Source organism: Engraulis encrasicolus, chromosome 7, assembly GCF_034702125.1.
Source record: "Engraulis encrasicolus isolate BLACKSEA-1 chromosome 7, IST_EnEncr_1.0, whole genome shotgun sequence".
Lineage (NCBI taxonomy): Eukaryota > Metazoa > Chordata > Actinopteri > Clupeiformes > Engraulidae > Engraulis > Engraulis encrasicolus.
Genome location: NC_085863.1, coordinates 46,082,986 through 46,100,009, shown reverse-complemented (window position 1 = coordinate 46,100,009; position 17,024 = coordinate 46,082,986). Strand labels below are relative to the sequence as shown.

The following is a 17,024-nucleotide window of genomic DNA, read 5'->3' as shown; positions in this document are numbered from 1 at the left end:
ACTGCTCGCTGTTGGCCACTCATAGATTAACATATTGACAGTATATACTTAAAGAATCTCTGATATTGACACATGGCATCTATCATGCACGTGCACGAATCCCCTCTGAACGTCTTCTCGACGAGACCAACTCGAACAACACGCCTGTGCGCACGCTTGTGCGAGGCCTTGCGTGCGCTGGAGTCGTTCACCAATACAATTACGCACGGAAGAGCGCGATGAGCTACACACACAAAATTACATTAATGTGACTCTGAAAGACAGTGACAAAACGATTAGTTTGGCTACTATCAAGCGCACGATCAAGGACTTTCCAAGCCATACCTTAGTGTTCCCTTGGTTACTATGGTAACAGACATTCGTTTTCACCGCTGGGAGACGCTTTCACGTCTTTAACACACACCAATAGGCCTACTAGGCCTACTTCCAGTATTTCATAACACCTTTCGAATGCTTTGGTATTTGTTGCCCTAATAGCCTACAGCAAAAGATGACAGGTAATATAATGCAGAAATAAAATACGAAAGCATTGGCCTACCACTATTTATCTTTTGTTGTGACGAACGTGCAGAAACATGGGAAAGGTGGACGAGGAAAAAGCTTCCATGGCAGAGTCCTTCATGAATTTCCAGTAAGGCAACGTTTTTTTCCCTTTCTCACCAGCAATATCGATAGGCAGGAATACACTACTTTAAGTGAACCATCTTGTTTTACATCCTAGAATCGAACTGAAAAGAAAAGAAATCCAGGAATTTAATGACGATGTCGTCCTGCTTGAAGCAAGGAAACAGAAACTTATTGAATTGGTAGGCTGTGACTCTTTAAACATAGGTCATACAAAGTTCAAGGAAGTGAAATGTCTACCACAATGTACTTAACCATTTTCCCATGGCACCATCCACAGAGGGATCAAATACTACAGGAACAGAAAGGTCACATCACGGTGTTGCGCCAACAAGCCAAAGAGCAACAGCGAAACCTTGAGCAGAAAGGAGAGGCCCACAAGGAACAGGTCGAGGAGGCCCTTCGCCACAATCAGGAGTTGAGCCGTAACAAGACAAGGGAACTTCATGGTAGAGCAGTGATTCTCAAAGTGGGGTCTGGGGCATGTTGTCACTCAGGGGCCCCATTAAAAATAGCCACGGACAAGAACTAGAACTAAACTAGAACTGTAAACCTAAAATCTGTCATAGCCTATTTAGGCTCCATTCAGGATACTTTCCCAGCCTAAACAACTTTGAAAACCCTTGGTATAGACTAGAGATTATGATTAGGCACAAATCAGCTGTGGTAGGCTAATGTGCTGAAAATTGATCTGAGCCTATGGATGGCGAGGTCAGACCCTAAACGGTTAGGCCTACACTTGATGTCGGCGTCATACGTATGACACATCAGTGTCATATAATAGTGTCAAAACAGTGTCATGGCACGGTCTTGGATGAGTCATCATAAACAGTGTCATAAATGTTTTATGGTCATGAAAAGTTGACATTGTTGTAACCGAATGTCACTTGATGACAGTCATAAAATGTTTATGACATAATGTTTATGACACATGCATGACTGCATTACAACACTGTTATCATACGTATGACATCGGTGTCAAGTAAAGTGTAACTCTACAAACTTACTGCAGTCTGAATAAATCATACCAGTTGTCATTTTATTTCTGTCATTTGTAGAAATGGATGTTTTTTTTTAATTCATGTTCTTGTCTGTTTGAGAGAATTAAACCAAACCCTCAGGAATCTGAACGACCAGGAGATACTGACGCGAGACGAGATGAACATTTGGCAACAGTATAAGAACATTGGAAGGCACAGGGATGAAGAGCAAATAAAAAAGCTTCAAGATGAACTCTCTGAGTTACAAAGTGGATTTGATGAGATGTCAGGTGATTCTTTATCCATTAAACTTGCATAAAGAGTAGCTATTTCCCTAAAATCAACTAAATACGTGCATTTTGTTTTGTTCTACAGAAAATATTCACAGATCCTTAGAGGTGACGTTCAGTGAAATTGATAAGAAAAAATTTCAATCGCTGGATATGAAGAAAAATCTCGCTACCGAGGTAACAATATGATGCCTTTAGAAAATATAAGCAGTGCCTATTCATTTTACTCCAGCCAGAAAAAAATGTGGCCTATGTTCTTTTTCAGAGAGCAATTAAACACCTTGACAAGAAATCAGGACAGGAGGTGAAAGAGAATGCTTGGCTCCTGAAGGAGGTATGAATTGTGTGCTCATGAATTGTGATTTGGTGAAGAATGAACTGTGTGACAGGGATCAGGGATAGCACTTTTGTGAAAGTGAAAGTGAAGTGAAAGCCCATTGGGAAACTCCAACTCCCATTATCATTGTGACACAGCACTCCACAGCACACAAGTGAACACTGCACACTGCACACAACAAAATTGCATTCATGCCTCACCTGTGCAAGGGGGCAGCCCTCAATTGCGCCCCTAGGGAGCACTGCGGTAGGGCGTAACCATGCTCTGGGTACTTCAGTCATGGGGAGGATGGGGGAGAGCACTGATTAATTACTCCCCCCCCACTAACCTGGTGGGTCGGGAGTCGAACCGGCAACCTTTGGGCTACAAGGTTGATGCCCTAAACGCTTACCCATGACTGCCCTAGTGATCTGTGAACTAGAGTGTGCAATACTTACGTAGTTGTACTCCCCAGGTTGCTCTATTCAAGGTGGAAGTTTCTGACTTGGAGGAAGCCGTGCAGAAAATGGAAGAAGAAAATATAAAGCTTTCAGCAGAAGTCCAAGCACAGAAGTTGGAGGACCTACAGATATCAGCGTAACCCATGCAGTTCTCATGCAGCACATACAGCTTATTAGCATTGGACTGCTTAAATGTTAAAGGTTAACTTCAGCCAATTTCAACATGCAGTTGTAATGCTCACGTTATCATGGACTTGTCAGTACCTGAGATTTTTTTTTCCGAGATCCTGGTCATTGTAATGGGGGCAGGTGTTTGATTACATTTCAAAAAAACATCTTGATTTATTGCCAAAAACATCCAAAAGGTTATGTAACATCAACAGACAACTAACAAACAGCGATACCTTTTGGGAAAATATTTGGAGTAGACCTATGTTCAGATTTTCTAAAATGTACACAAAAGCTGCCCCTATTAGAATAGCTCATATCTCGGAAAGGGCTGAGACAATAAATGCTTCACCGGGTACTGATGAGTCAAGGGTAGCGTGACCAATACAACAGCATATTGAAATTGGCAGGAGTGCCCCTTTAAGGTGTTTTTTGTCTCTCTATGTGTTTGTTTGCTTTTTTTATGGTACAGGAATTTCTTCCTCACCCAATCAGTGGGACGTGAATCAGAAGAGTCTCATACGCTGGAGGGGACCTTAGGGGAATTTGAATTCAACATGCCAACAGGTTAGGACACCTATTTATGGTTTTATGGATTGATGCTCATGTCCTGAGTTCTTAAACTGCAGTATTGTGAATGAAATATAAATAATAATAATAATAATAATAATAATAATAATAATAATAATAATATAATAACAGAAAGGTTCAGAAAATGGGTGGAGAAAGGATGAGACTAGTAAAGAAAAAAGTAAGCATTTCAAAAACTCCTAAGCTTAGATATTTGACAATGCCTTTTAGCTTACATCTGATCTACTTGAAGGTGTACTGTATTGCTTTCTCTGAATATAGCCAGCAGATGGCACCAAAGAGTTATTTTAGTTGGCACTACAGGGGGAATCCTCAACATTAATATAAATTGGCAAATGCAGAGAGAAATATGGGACACTTGGGGAATTGCTCTTAGCATCTTAGTTAATTGCTTTTGCATTTAGCAATTGCTAATGTATTTATTATTATCATCCACACCACTGTTCCCACAATGTTGGGCATGGAATTGTCCAAAATGTATTGGTATCCTGAAGCATTCAAAGTTCCTTTCACTGGAACTTATGAGTCAAGCCCAACTCCCAACTCCAATTAAAAGAGGTTGACAAAAACCTTCTCACAAGCTCCCATGTGTGTTGTCAGGGAGGAGAAGCAATGATGCCACTCTTTAGGACCATTGGAAGGTGAATGTGCAGGCCCCTGCACCACGTTTTCCAATGCAAACTCCAACCTGGCTCACCCTAACAACCCCAACACCTCCCACCCTTTAAACAGACAGGTTTGGTTTTATACAGTACATACCAAGCACAGATCCATTAACTGCTTGGACAGCCACTGTCTTTAGGGTCCATGAACCCCTCACAGAGGAGGTCAGATTTATACACACCAAGCACCAATCAACAGTACTTCAACATTCGACCCCTTGGGTTGCCACGTTCTGCACTGGCCACCACACATTGTCATGTCTTTAGGACCAGTGATCTACAAGGGCACGGTACAGGCAACAGGATCAGGCAACGGTGCAGGAACGGGCCCCTGGACCACGTTTCAGATTGCAAACCCCAACCACTCCAGCCCACCTTAACACTTCTACAGCCCCCACCCTTTAAACAGACAGGGGCAGTTTTATACAGTGTTTACACATACACTCATCGGCCACTACATTAGGAACACCTGTTACAACTGTTCATTGAGGCAAATTTCTTGATCAGCCAATCACATGGTGGCAACTCGATGCATTTGTGCATGTAGACATGGCCGAGATGATCTGATAGAGTTCAAACTGAGCATTATAATGCGGAAGAAAGGTTATTTAAATAACTTTTAACATGGCATGGCTGTGGGTGCCAAAGGGCCTGATTTGATAATGTCAGAAATGGCTGATCTACTGAGATATTCACGCACAACCATCTCTAGGGTTTACAAAGAATGGCAGCGATTCTGTGGGCAAAAATGGCTTGTTGATGGCAGAGGTCAGAGGAGCCATACTGGTTAGAGTTGATACAAATGCAACATTAAGTAAAAAAAAAAAAACACTCATTTCAACCAAGGTATGCATAAGAGAATCCCTGATTACACAGCACATCAAATCTTGAGGCAAATGGGCTATAGCTACAAAAAAAAAAAACACATTTGGTGCCACCCCTGTCAGCTAAGAACATGAAAATGAGGCAACAATTTACACAGGCTCACCATAAACGGCACTAGAAGATCGGAAAAATGTTGCCTGATCTGATGAGGCTTGATATCTACTGCAACACTCAGGTAGAATGGTCCGAATTTGTCGTCAACAGCATGAAAACATGGGTCAACTCTGCTTTACATCAACATTTCAGGCTGGGTATATAATGGCATAAGGACATTTTCTTAGCACAATTTTGGCCAATTAGTACCAATTCATCTTTGTTGGAATGCCACAGCCTACCCGAGTTTTGTTGTAGGCATTTCTGAAGGCAAAAGGGGGTCCAACCCAGCATTAGAGAGGTGTTCCTAATGGAGTGGCCGGTGAGTGTATATCCCAAGTACAGATCCATGAACTGCAGAAATGGTGCAGGTAGCGGCCCTCTCCTGTCAAATACTGGGCCTTTTCCCGGTGGGCCAACAGTTCTCAGGGGCTGCTGCTGTTTTGTTTGTTTGTTTGTTTTTTCCTTAGAGATCGCCTCACAATTTAGATGGGCCAGCCCATTGCCTCATCCTTAATATACAGTATACTACAGTGGAGTGAGCCCATCATAATTATAGTATGGCGAGTGGGGGCAGTGGTTGAGATGCTGGTCTATACCAAAAATGCCTGGGCAGTTTTTGGCCCCAGTCCAGTCCCGTCCTGTTAGGACCAGGCAGTGAAGTCTGAAGTTCATGCATGAGCAGGCAGGGTACAGAGCAGGAAAGGGCCCCCTTGATCCGTATCGGCTAAATGGCAGCGAGAGGAAGCCACTGAGTCACATCCTCTCCTTTCGGGCTCTCAGGATTTGTTCGGCCGCCTGGCACGCTCATTTCCCTCTCAGACACCACAATGTCTGGCCACAACAGATTGCAAAGCAACAGTGCAGGGCAGTGCAGGGTAGGGCAGGGAGGAGCGGCCACAGTGCAGTGGTGGCCTTATATGGACTTTGCATGTATACAGTGCTGTGCAGTGCGTGGACCTTGGAATGACATGCCTGGTGTTCTTTTGTGTGTGTGTGTGTGTATGTGTGTGTGTGAGAGAGAAAGAGAGAACAGAGACAGAGACAGTGTGCTTGAGTCGAGTATGGGCAGGTGACGGTCACCATACAATTGGACTCATCAACCAGTGTTGAACATGTGTTTTAACCTTTTTATTAGGGGGTGATAGTGAAAAAAAAGCCTGATCCTGAACTTTTTCCCCTGCTCTAACAACGACGACAAGATACTGCATAGTGACCTAACGTAGGCCCATTTTGACACATTATTCAAACATTTAATAGCCTGTGTATGACCATTATTCAAGCCTGAGAGTAGAAGAAAACCCTGAACCTGTAACACTTTCTGAGATAAGAATAACCTAATGGCTAATTATTATCAATGTTTTTATTTTTGCAAACTCTGTTAAGCCTGAAATCAGGCATGGAACCTGAATACTATCAGCCCTGCACATGTCACCAGTGTAACGAAATGGGATCAAGTCCGGTCTCCTACAGTACATGGGCGTGATTTTCCATTCAACGCCATTCATTCTCCTAGTCTACCAAGGGGCATGGCAGCTTAGAACCTTAGGTCACATTGATTCCGGAAGGAATTCCTTACGAACCGTCTCTCATCCTATCAATCGTCTCTGGTTGTATCTCATTTCCCCAGGAGAGGACACCCATGGTCACCTGGCAGTGGTCCAGGCAGCGCAAGGAGGTGGCGTTGGCAAGGAGGTTGTGAACCGCAAGACTCAGGCCACCAGGGGGCAGACTGCAGAGGGTTACACAGGTCACGGAATCACCAGGTACCGCTGTGCAACTGAGGATCGACAAACCGCCAGGACACAGGACATCAATGGGCTACTTTACGATACCCACACCAACTTCGAAGTAAGGAGATGGTCTCTCTCTCTCACTCTCACACACACACACACAAAACGGCATTAAATTAACATCACAAAGTAATGTATAGAGGCTATGGAGTTGCAATGCGTTAAGTTTGTTGAATTTTGACTTATCAATGACCAATGATCAATTTTGACCAGATTTCAGATCCAGATTCAAGTATACACGTTATATTCTGCCTAAAAAGTCCACATGGACAAAACTTCCCATTGATATAATACAGACTGCTTAAATGTAGGCGGCGATTTCTGCTTCCACTGAGGGTGGCTGTGGTGGAAAGCCGAGTGTCTGGACGTTCCCATCGCTTTAGTTCCTCCTAGCACTGGCCCGGAATATAGATGATCCAGACATCTTAAAGAAACAATATCGCTCCTTGTTAACCAGGGCCAGATCCATGGCCAAAGCAGGCAGGAAGTCCTCCCTGTGTGTAACCAACAGATATCCCTCTGTCTTTGATACCCTCTTCCACCACCTCACTCTCCACCCTGCCCTGCCCTGCCCTGCCGTGTGTGTGTGTGTGTGTGTGTGTGTGTGTGTGTGTGTGTGTGTGTGTGTGTGTGTGTGTGTGTGTGTGTGTGTGTGTGTGTGTGTGTGTGTTATATGCAGGATAGCATGCACCTGGGCTCTCTGGCAAAGAAGCTGCTAAGTGTGGTGGGCCAGGCGGCTCCGATACACACTGTGTCCTCTGAGATGCACCAATGACTCCACTCCACTCCCTCCTCCTCCTCCATTGGCCCTTTACGACTGACCACCAGGCCACACGGGACAGGAGACGACAGCAACCACCTCCCCACCAACCCCATCCCCCCGGAACAGGTTTCAATAGCTTTCAGCAGCCCAGCTGCCTGGACAAAATGAAAAGAGCCTTTGAAACGTATGTTTGGCCAAAAAACAAAAGCCTTAAAATTTAAATTGAAAATGCACTACATTTCACTCTTATTTGATATGATGGCACTGTGGGAATGCATGATTGTAAATAAAGGCATGTGCAAGACGACCTGCTTGACATTTTCCTCAAGTGCCGTTTTATCACAATACCAAAGATCAACAGTATACCGCCCATTGCAAGTTAAATGTGTAATACCGTGTGTGTACTGAATTTTCACAGCATTGCTTCACAATTTCTTCCGTAAAAATACATAAAACACAAAGAATTACAGGTTTTCTTTTCCGTGGAAGCTGCGCTTTATTTGAAAATCAACCAAATTTTGCTTACATACATTTTGATATATAAACAAAAATAGAATCTGCAGGGACACTGTAGCAAATGTGCTAATCAATGAATAGAATGACCTCCATATTCTGACCATCCTTCACATTGCAACTCTCCAATACCACCCTAGCCCACCCCATTCCCACCCCAACCCCACCATTTACACAGAAGGGGTCGGTTTTATATACACCAAGCACCGATCAACAGTGCTTCAACTTCACCCCGTGTGACTGCACCTACTTCTAGTTTTTATAAAGATACTACAGACCCCCGACCCCTTGAGTTGCAAACATCTGCAGCGTGCACCACGCGTGCCTCGACCCCCTCCCTCCCCAGTGAAGGACTTCCTCCTTGGTGCTGCCGCTGCCATGAGACAGACAGGTGGCCAGAGCATGAAGGTTACTCTGCACATTCAACTTGGAAAGGCAGCCATAAGAACTGTAAAATGGAAAAGAATGACATGCCAAGCGAAGAAAAAAAAAGCAATACAGATCCTCTCCAATGCAACGCGGCTGAATCACAAATGTAGTGCTTTGCTATTCTTTGATAAATGTTCCCTTGCCAAAACAAAAAAGAACCCTAGGCACAGAATTGACTATGTGGATTAATTCATTGTATTTTTTTTTTTTTGCACCCTTGTTCCCCTTGCAAACTCAAGGGCTTTGAGTTTTCCGAGCTACAAAGAATTGCACTAGACATGAGAATGGTTGAGAACATTTAGTGCTCCATTTGTCTTTATAGGTGTTTTCATTTTTATATTATCTTTTTCTTTTACTCAGTCACTCTTCAAATCCAATTATACAAATCAATCATACCCATGTACGTATATTCCTTAATAATCTCCCACAAGGGAGAGCTTAATAAAGTATTTTTTTCTCCTTTCATGTCCATAATGGGTAATCATAAATAAATAACCAAAAACAAACAAACAAGAAAAAAAAACCACAAGGAATGTCTACTGCAAACGTAAAACATAAAAAAATAAAAATAGAATAGAAATCATAGTATAAACGTATAGTTAGCTTTTTGCCTAATTGATGGTTGGTTAAATCAGGTAATGCAGGATTGATAATTAAATGAAGACGTAACTCACCCCCCACCCCTGGTGAAGTGTACCCAGCCCCTTCCCCTTACTGAGTGTGGTGACCAAACTACTTTATGATTTATCTAAACGTCTCCTTAAACCCCTCATATCACATCCTATACTGTATATCATCAGATCATGTCAGGCATTTTGGGTCTTTTCAGAGGCCATAGAGCGCTCCTTATGTGTGGATGGGATGGACAACAGCAGTGCACACTGTTAACTTTGTTAGACAAATTACAAAAATGAGCGTCGCTAAATCCGACGGCGCTTCTCAAAGTGTGATTCCCCCATCCCTCCCCTACCCTATCCTTCATTCCCATGTTTGATTCCTTCAAAAGCTTTTTTTTTTTTTTTTTACAGAAAATGATATAGTCAGGAGAAAATCAAACAGAAAACTAAGTTGGATTTAAAGGTCTTTTTTTTCCAAGAATTACTGCCGTCAAGATTCTTCCAACTTCAGATTTTACATGAACTGCATCTGTGAAAAGAGAAGGTGAGAATACATTATACTTGTAGAACTGACATTACTTTATTAAAAAAAAAAAAAAACACAGAAGTCACGAGGAATGTGACTAAAACCACAACCACTTGTTTTAAAGGGTCAAATAACGTTCGCAAGAAACGTATACATGAACATAAAAATTCAATCACATGACCTCAGATGGTAAGCTGCAGCTCAAAGTTATCTCTTGTTTAGTCTCAACAGAAAGATCCTTAGTGTGACGTTAATGTAAGGTTATCAACAAAAGAAGGTCGGAGGAATGCTAACAGCTCTTTAAATCAAGGGGGTATACTAAGAACATGTTCAAGTGATAAACCAGGCTTAGTTCACCTTCAGAAAGTGGCTAATAGATGTACCTGCAGGCATCATTTAGTTCAAATGAGGAGTCCAGGCTCTTCTATTAGATGATTTACTCCTCTGCCACAAGGTTAACTTAACCTGGTTTACTACTGAACCAGCTTCTTCTTCCAAGTCATCGATGCATCTTCACACACTGGACTATGAGAGTTGTTGCAATAGCTCTTCAGAGCCTCTTCTTCCATTGTATACATGTTTATTTGTGCACAACGTGTGTGGGGAAAATACTAAATATAATGTTGTGGTTACATAAAATGTAGTAGTATGTAGCACACAGGAGAAATTGTGATTCACAACCCTTTAAAAAGCTAATGTTAACTCGTGCAGTCCAAAACACACTCATCACCACACGATGAATAAATACATTACTAATCGTCCACACCATTTCAGGACTTGCGCTTGCCCACTGAGAACACCACAGTATGCAGTCAGTAAAACACACAGTAAGGTCTGACTGAAGGACTGACTGACTGACTGACTGACTGACTGACTGACTGACTGACCTGTACAGTACGTAACTGAAATTGATGACTCAACAAAGGTTGCCTGGGCTTAGAGGAGATGAAAACAGTGAGGAGGAAATGAATGAAAGTGTGATTGCGCTTAGCTTCAGTGCCACAGAAGCCCAGTGAGAGGCAGGAGGTGGAGGAGGGTGCTACTACAACAAGCTTGAGGTTTGAGAAAGCGATAGGGGGGTAGGGGTGGGGGAGTTGGGGAGGAGGAGTGGGGGAAACAGCCCCGGCCTACGGTCTCAATTGATCATGCTGCACCTGTGCAGTGCAGTGCACACGGACAAATGACACACAGACAGAACATGCTGTACCTATAAGAGAGAGAGGTTGCGGTCTACAAGAAATCCTGGAGAGAGAGCTGAGCAAGGGGGTCCTGTCCTGGAGGTCTGTGGGGACTCTGACTGGACGGACTAGAGGCAGCCGACAGCTAATTCAGAGAAGGACAAGATGAAAGAGGAGTGGAGTCCAGGGAGGGGGGACAGACAAAACAGCCAGGAAGGAGAGAACACCATCACCACCACTACTACTACTACGACTAGTACTATTACTACCACCACCACACACAACTAGAGGCAAAGGGGAGGAAAGACATCCAAAATGTTGACCCATTCACTCTGCACTGGATTAGCTGAAGCAAATTGATCCAGTGTACAGCACACTGATTATAGATTAGAAAGAATGAGTGAACATTTAGAAAAAACGAGCCTAGGTCTGAAAGGGGAAGGGGGAGGAGGGGGGTATTTGACAGAGAGATCCAGGAGGAAAAGGTTCACCCATGGGGAGAGGCTGGCCTCATAGCCTTTGTAACGCCCTTGCCTGGTCCAAGCATGCTCATCCTCGTCTTTTCTAGCGAATCCTAGTGGAATTGCTCACTAACAACTTGGCACTCTCGGGCAGTGATTAGATGTGGTGACCAGGAGATGTGCCACACTGAAGGTTTTTGCATATTGCACTACATTTATTCCCCTGGGTGGTTGTTTGTTTGAGTTCTTTTTAGCAGCACTGTTATGTGGGTGAGCATATGAGCTTAGGCGAGATGGAGAAGTTGGGATATGTATTCTCATTGCACAATGACTAAAACAAATGCATGGTGCAAGAGAATAGTTATCCTTCAATAAGGAGAAAATGGGAAAAAAAGAGAGTCAGAAACAAAATGAGAAAAGCTGGATGTTTACATGACTCTGGCATCATATTCAGAAGATAGCTGAAATGGCATGAGTCTAGGATGAAATGCGTTTGTCTCAGCGTTTTCTGAATAGGAGTTTGAGTGTGCCAGAATTGCTATGGCTCAGGGGCATAGAATTCCATCTGCCACTTGGTCAAGAAAGACGAGAAAAAAAGGAAGCCATTTCGCCATGAAATGTGGAATGTTAATGTAAAAAAAAGACTTCTCTCATCATGACTCAAAACTATAATTGAATAGTGGCGTGTAAACTGCTGACGGGCTGGGAAACAAAATACATTTTAAAATTGCTCCGCATGACTTACTAAGGCAGACTGTGTGTGTGTGTACAGGATTCAACAGAAGCACCACAGTTTGGGTTTTAGGTTTGTCAGTAGGGGAATGGTACAGTAATAGTACGATTACTGATGTAATTACAACACTAATACATGATCTTACACTGAGACAGAGACACTGTAAGAGTACCACTACTTTATACATCTCTGCAGCCGAGGCCAGTCTGGATCTCTGAAGACCAGGGGTGTGTTTCTTGAAAGCAAAGTTGTTAGCCAGTTAGCAACTTTGGTAGATTCCAATGGGAAATTGCAGTGCAAACACCAAAGTGGCTAACGGAGTTAGCAACTATGGCTTCGAGACATGCAGCCCAGGCCTGGTTGCCCCTGTAGAGCCCCTGTCTGGCAGATGGATGGATGGATGAATGGAGGGATGGAGGAGGACCTACCTGTGCGCCTGAGACTGGGCCAAAGGGGTTGGGCGGCCTCATGACCGGCTGGCTGTACATCATGGTGGGCTGAGTCATCATACTCACTGAGCCCATTGGAGCTGGCTGGAGAGAGAGGGAGAGAGAAGACGACCAGACACAAGAAAGAAAACAAGACTTAAAACTGCTCCAATATTAAAACACCTACACACATCAGTCTGCACTTCCTAGAAAGCCATAATCGTGACTCAGCATTACTGAATGGTATAATCATATTGCACAAAATAATGATTGGGTATAATTATATTACACAACCTTCATCTGAATAATGATCAACATTTTCAGGTACCATTTTTGGCTGAATAATAACTGACAAAGCAGCTGTGTTGGATTTGAGTGGAATCTGAACAGAAGAAAGCTCAATTGTCTTGTGCTCAACCTGACTGTTGTTACTTTTTAACCGTGTCTTTAAAAATAGCCCATCATGAGCTGTACCAGTGTGCGCGAGTGAAATGACGAAGGCAAGTGGATTCACCATCTCTGTGTCAGTGCTTTCGGAGACGTCACCGTTTACATAAACCCATATCACTCTGTCTGGAAGGGACGGTTCCAAAGACCAGGTTGTTAGTGGGATGACTCAGTGCTGGTGTGAGTGTGTGTGTGTGTATGTGTGTGTGTATGTGCGTGTGTGTGTGAGTGTGTGTGTGTGTATGTGTGTGTGTATGTGCGTGTGTGTGGTCATTGCGTAAGCCATTATTCTGGCCTGTGAAAACGGAGTGGCAATACCAGGGTGAACTTTACTAGCAAATGTTTCCTTCACCTTTCAGAACTGTTCCCTGTTCCTTCAGGAGAATAAAACAAACACACTACATGTGCACATTCCAGTCATCTCGACTCTGGTGACTTCCTGGGATTGTGGACCAGCTTCACGTGACCACCGGGAGTACACACTCTTTCTGATGTGATGCAAGACGAGGGGTTGTGGACTATACACTGGCATGAGCAGCTACATGACCTTTAAACCAGTCAATGCATGAAAAAATGTTCACAGCTTGTGCCCAGGGGGAAAAAAAACCTAATCTACATACTGCAATTCGAAACTTCCAAACTATTATCAAAAGATGGAGGACATTTCTAGAATTTAGTTTATATTTCTTAAAGGGTTATAGCCAATTTACAGATAAGCTAAAAGGAGAATCACCCCGTGTGCCCTCTGACATGCAAGCTGAACAGCAACGGGGAAAGTGATTATTGAATGTCAAGTGAACCCAATGAGCCCAGTCTGGTGACTAGTCAACATAAGCGCAGCATTTGTAGCAGCACTGCTGAGAAAATAACTTCTCCTGGGACCACAAACCTAGCTCTTATTGAGTGGCTCGCGAAGCTGCCAGCAAGAGTATATTTTAAGAAAAAACAATCTCGCCTTTTCCTTACCATTCCGTATCCCATCATTCCTGTGGGCGTCGTTGCAGGGAAGGCCATGACAGACGGCGCCTGAGACAACAGACCAAAATGAAATTTAGAACTTTCGTACAGACCAGAGAGAGAGAGAGAGAGAGAGAGAGAGAGAGAGAGAGAGAGAGAGAGAGAGAGAGAGAGAGAGAGAGAGAGAGAGAGAGAGAGAGAGAGAGAGAGAGAGAAATAACACTAAAAAAAACTAAAAATGTAAAGAAAAATGAGCAGGTTATTCAGGAAAGGGGGGTGAAAAAAATCATTTGGACACTTGTGTGTGTGTATATATAGTCAGGGTTTCCATGGCATGCACGAGCTCAGCTGTGCCCAGCAAGCTTCAGCACCACCTCAGCTGATGTTCTTCCTGAACTTGTTAGTCCCCACCTCTGCTCCTCATGCACGCTGCCTGCCACACCTGCACAAAGTTGCCTTTGTCTGTGGCTCCAGTCTAAGGTGGAGGGCTTGCTTTCTTTTTTCTCTCTGACTGACTACTACCATTGGCCTCGCCACTTAGGGCCTCTCTGCTTGGCAGCAAAGCGCTGCCTCTGCTGCGTGTGCGTCTGGGAAACGTTAAGTGCGTCTTTTCGGGAATTAGTCGTGTAGTGTGGGAGGTGAGGCTTACGAGGCTGCGCTCTGTCAAAGCAAAACATGGCAGAGAAAAGTGGCTGGCTGGACAGAGGAATAGAAGGCTTAGCTGTGTGTGTGTGTGTGTGTGTGTGTGTGTGTGTGTGTGTGTGTGTGTGTGTGTGTGTGTGTGTGTGTGTGTGTGTGTGTGTGTGTGTGTGTGTGTGTGTGTGTGTGTGTGTGTGTGTGTGTGTGTGTGAGAGAGAGGGGCAGGGGCCAAAAGCCTCAAAGGCTGGGCTGTCATGAGCAGGTGCAGCACAGCTCTCTACTGGGAACGAGAGAGAGAGAGAGAGAGAGAGAGAGAGAGAGAGAGAGAGAGAGAGAGAAAGAGAGAGAGAGAGAGAGAGAAGGAGAGAGAGAGAGAGAGAGAGAGAGAGAGAGAGAGAGAGAGAGAGAGAGAGAGAGAAAGAGAGAGAGAGAGAGCAGTAGACAGGAAGAGATGGGTAGAAGGGGAGGGAAGGAGTAAACGTGAAAGTCAAACAGGGAAATAAAGAGAGGGGGGATGAGAGAGGATGGAGAAAGGGGAGAGTAGCCTTCTCTGATGGGGCAACTTCATACAGTGAAATCAGTGCTTGTGACAAGAACCCAAAAATAATATAAAAGAAAAAGGAGAATATCCTACAATCACAGGCTAAAGGCCGGCTCAAGCTACGCAACTTTCAATCCGAATCTCATCTTAAAGCCCCCATTACGACAAATGGTGGAATGATGCCCCCTCAGGAGGACCATCGCAAGCGATTATCGGGCAAGTTTCTTTCGTTGTGTACATTTAAGATAGAACTGTTTGTTCAATGATTGTGGATATCAAACATATTTAGGACTCAAAATAGAAAGTCGGGCATGCTGTTCGTATTAATGATTGGAAAGAAGATAGTCAGCTGCGATTCTCTTCATGTGTGCAGCACAACCCGACAGCACAATCTGCTATGATTTTGAAGTCGTGTAATTTGAGTGCAGCTTAATAGATTGGCCTATGATAAAGAAATGATAGTTATTGAATCTCTGACAATGGCAAGCCATATTTTGACAGCAAGGCAGCATGATGATCTGCATTCCTGATCAAACCTTCGACAAGATGATTATTCAGCTGCTCATACATGACCTAGAAGCTGATTACCAAATGCATTTAGGCTGGGCCCTCCCATGCTTCCTGTGATATTGCACAACATTTTACCAACAACTCAATCTGGCCATTTCGATTGGTCATTGCTTGATTGTTTCCATTTTTTGCCAGTTAAGCAGCTATGGCTAGATCATATTTCAATTGGTGAAGTTTAAGGCAAAGACACAGTAGTTCCGTCTTGTCAGAAGAAAGACTGGCTTGCCCTCAGCAAACCCCAAAATCATTGCAGCTTGGCCAGAGTAGAACCTCTGAAGAACTTCATAGTCGCAACAGTCAGGCTAATTTGGCATAGGCACAAACACAACAACACTAAACATTGCTTGAAGGCAAACCTCAGATTTAACAAAACATAAACTTAAAATGTTGCCATTTTCCAACCATAACAGACCAAAGAAACAAACTTAATAGTCAATGGTCCCAAGAATATAATGACCCGTCACACACCCTGAAACATTCAGTGTCTTTCCATTTTTTTTTCTTCCGCATAACTTGCAAGATTCCAAGATGAACATAGCACATTGATTCACAAGTCAATAACTATGTTTGCTGTTTCCATATCAGATTAAAACATCTCCCTTAAGATGAAAGAATAATTCAGCACCATTAGCATAAATGAGATTCCAAACTGATAGGAAGGAACGCACGCACGCACACGTACACGCACAAACACACATTCCTTCAAGTCTTAATGGACATGGAGAGAAGGAGAGAGTGAGCTTGATATTACGCCCATCAGTGGGAACAACAGGAAGAAAAGAGAGAGGAGCAGCAGGAGCAGTAGGAAAACAGATACAGGACTGTAGAGGGAGCCACCCAGCCTCTCTATCTCTAGGCCAGTCTGTCAAGCCAGGACCGGCCTGTGGTTGGTTAGCAGGTCAGACTGGGCCTAGCGTGGCTTCACAGAGGTACTAGCAGCCTGCTGATTGGAGTAGAAAAAGACCACACTCTATTGCTTGTTCTCTTTACTGAAAAGTTTAAAAGCACCATTAAACAGACGCGCTTTGACCAAAAGCAGTCAACTCAAGACAACTCTAGATCGAAATAAATGTGCAACGTGAACATGGTGCTTTACACTTTAAGTAAAGAGAACAAGCACGGAGTGCAGTGTTTTTCTACTCTAATATGATGACACTTACTGGACGCACACCCAAATCCCCAAGTTTGAGTGTGCTGCAGTTTGAAACTAGTAGCCAACTGTGCTCAATGCACATGTGTGCATGCATGCATTCTTACCCACGCAAACACACACAAAATAAGAATGCACAGTGATCAAGGTGGAAGCTGTGAGGTTAAGTCAAACACATGCTGCTTCAGAAGCGAGAAAGGGCTTCGAAC

The 17,024-nt window shown here is 43.7% G+C and overlaps 2 protein-coding genes across 21 annotated transcripts in view; one reads left to right on the top strand and one right to left on the bottom strand.

The window, feature by feature from the left end:
* The first annotated feature begins 356 nt into the window (after positions 1 to 356).
* Positions 357 to 7,933, top strand: ccdc83 (coiled-coil domain containing 83). Of its 2 annotated transcripts, XM_063203695.1 has the most exons (11): positions 357 to 497; positions 572 to 631; positions 722 to 806; positions 905 to 1,073; positions 1,727 to 1,894; positions 1,980 to 2,071; positions 2,160 to 2,228; positions 2,686 to 2,807; positions 3,312 to 3,406; positions 6,701 to 6,921; positions 7,543 to 7,933. In XM_063203695.1, the coding sequence occupies exons 2-11, from the start codon at positions 576 to 578 to the stop codon at positions 7,636 to 7,638; spliced, it is 1,173 nt and encodes a 390-aa protein (XP_063059765.1). In that variant the 5' UTR covers positions 357 to 497; positions 572 to 575; the 3' UTR covers positions 7,639 to 7,933. The 2 variants fall into 2 exon arrangements, with proteins under 2 accessions (XP_063059765.1, XP_063059764.1); XM_063203694.1 differs by having other exon boundaries at positions 357 to 631.
* Positions 7,934 to 9,100: 1,167 nt separating this feature from the next.
* picalma (phosphatidylinositol binding clathrin assembly protein a) overlaps positions 9,101 to 17,024 on the bottom strand; it is a 38,869-nt gene continuing 30,945 nt past the window's right edge. For 17 of the 19 annotated variants that reach the window (XM_063203673.1, XM_063203677.1, XM_063203675.1 and 14 more), the window contains 4 exons: positions 13,925 to 13,984; positions 12,512 to 12,616; positions 10,919 to 11,034; positions 9,101 to 9,714 (listed from right to left, as the gene is read on the bottom strand). In XM_063203673.1, the coding sequence (XP_063059743.1) occupies positions 10,942 to 11,034; positions 12,512 to 12,616; positions 13,925 to 13,984 (258 nt within the window). In that variant the 3' untranslated portion in view covers positions 9,101 to 9,714; positions 10,919 to 10,941. The remainder of the gene's footprint in view (positions 9,715 to 10,918; positions 11,035 to 12,511; positions 12,617 to 13,924; positions 13,985 to 17,024) is intronic. The other 2 variants (XM_063203683.1, XM_063203685.1) reach the window with 1 other exon arrangement.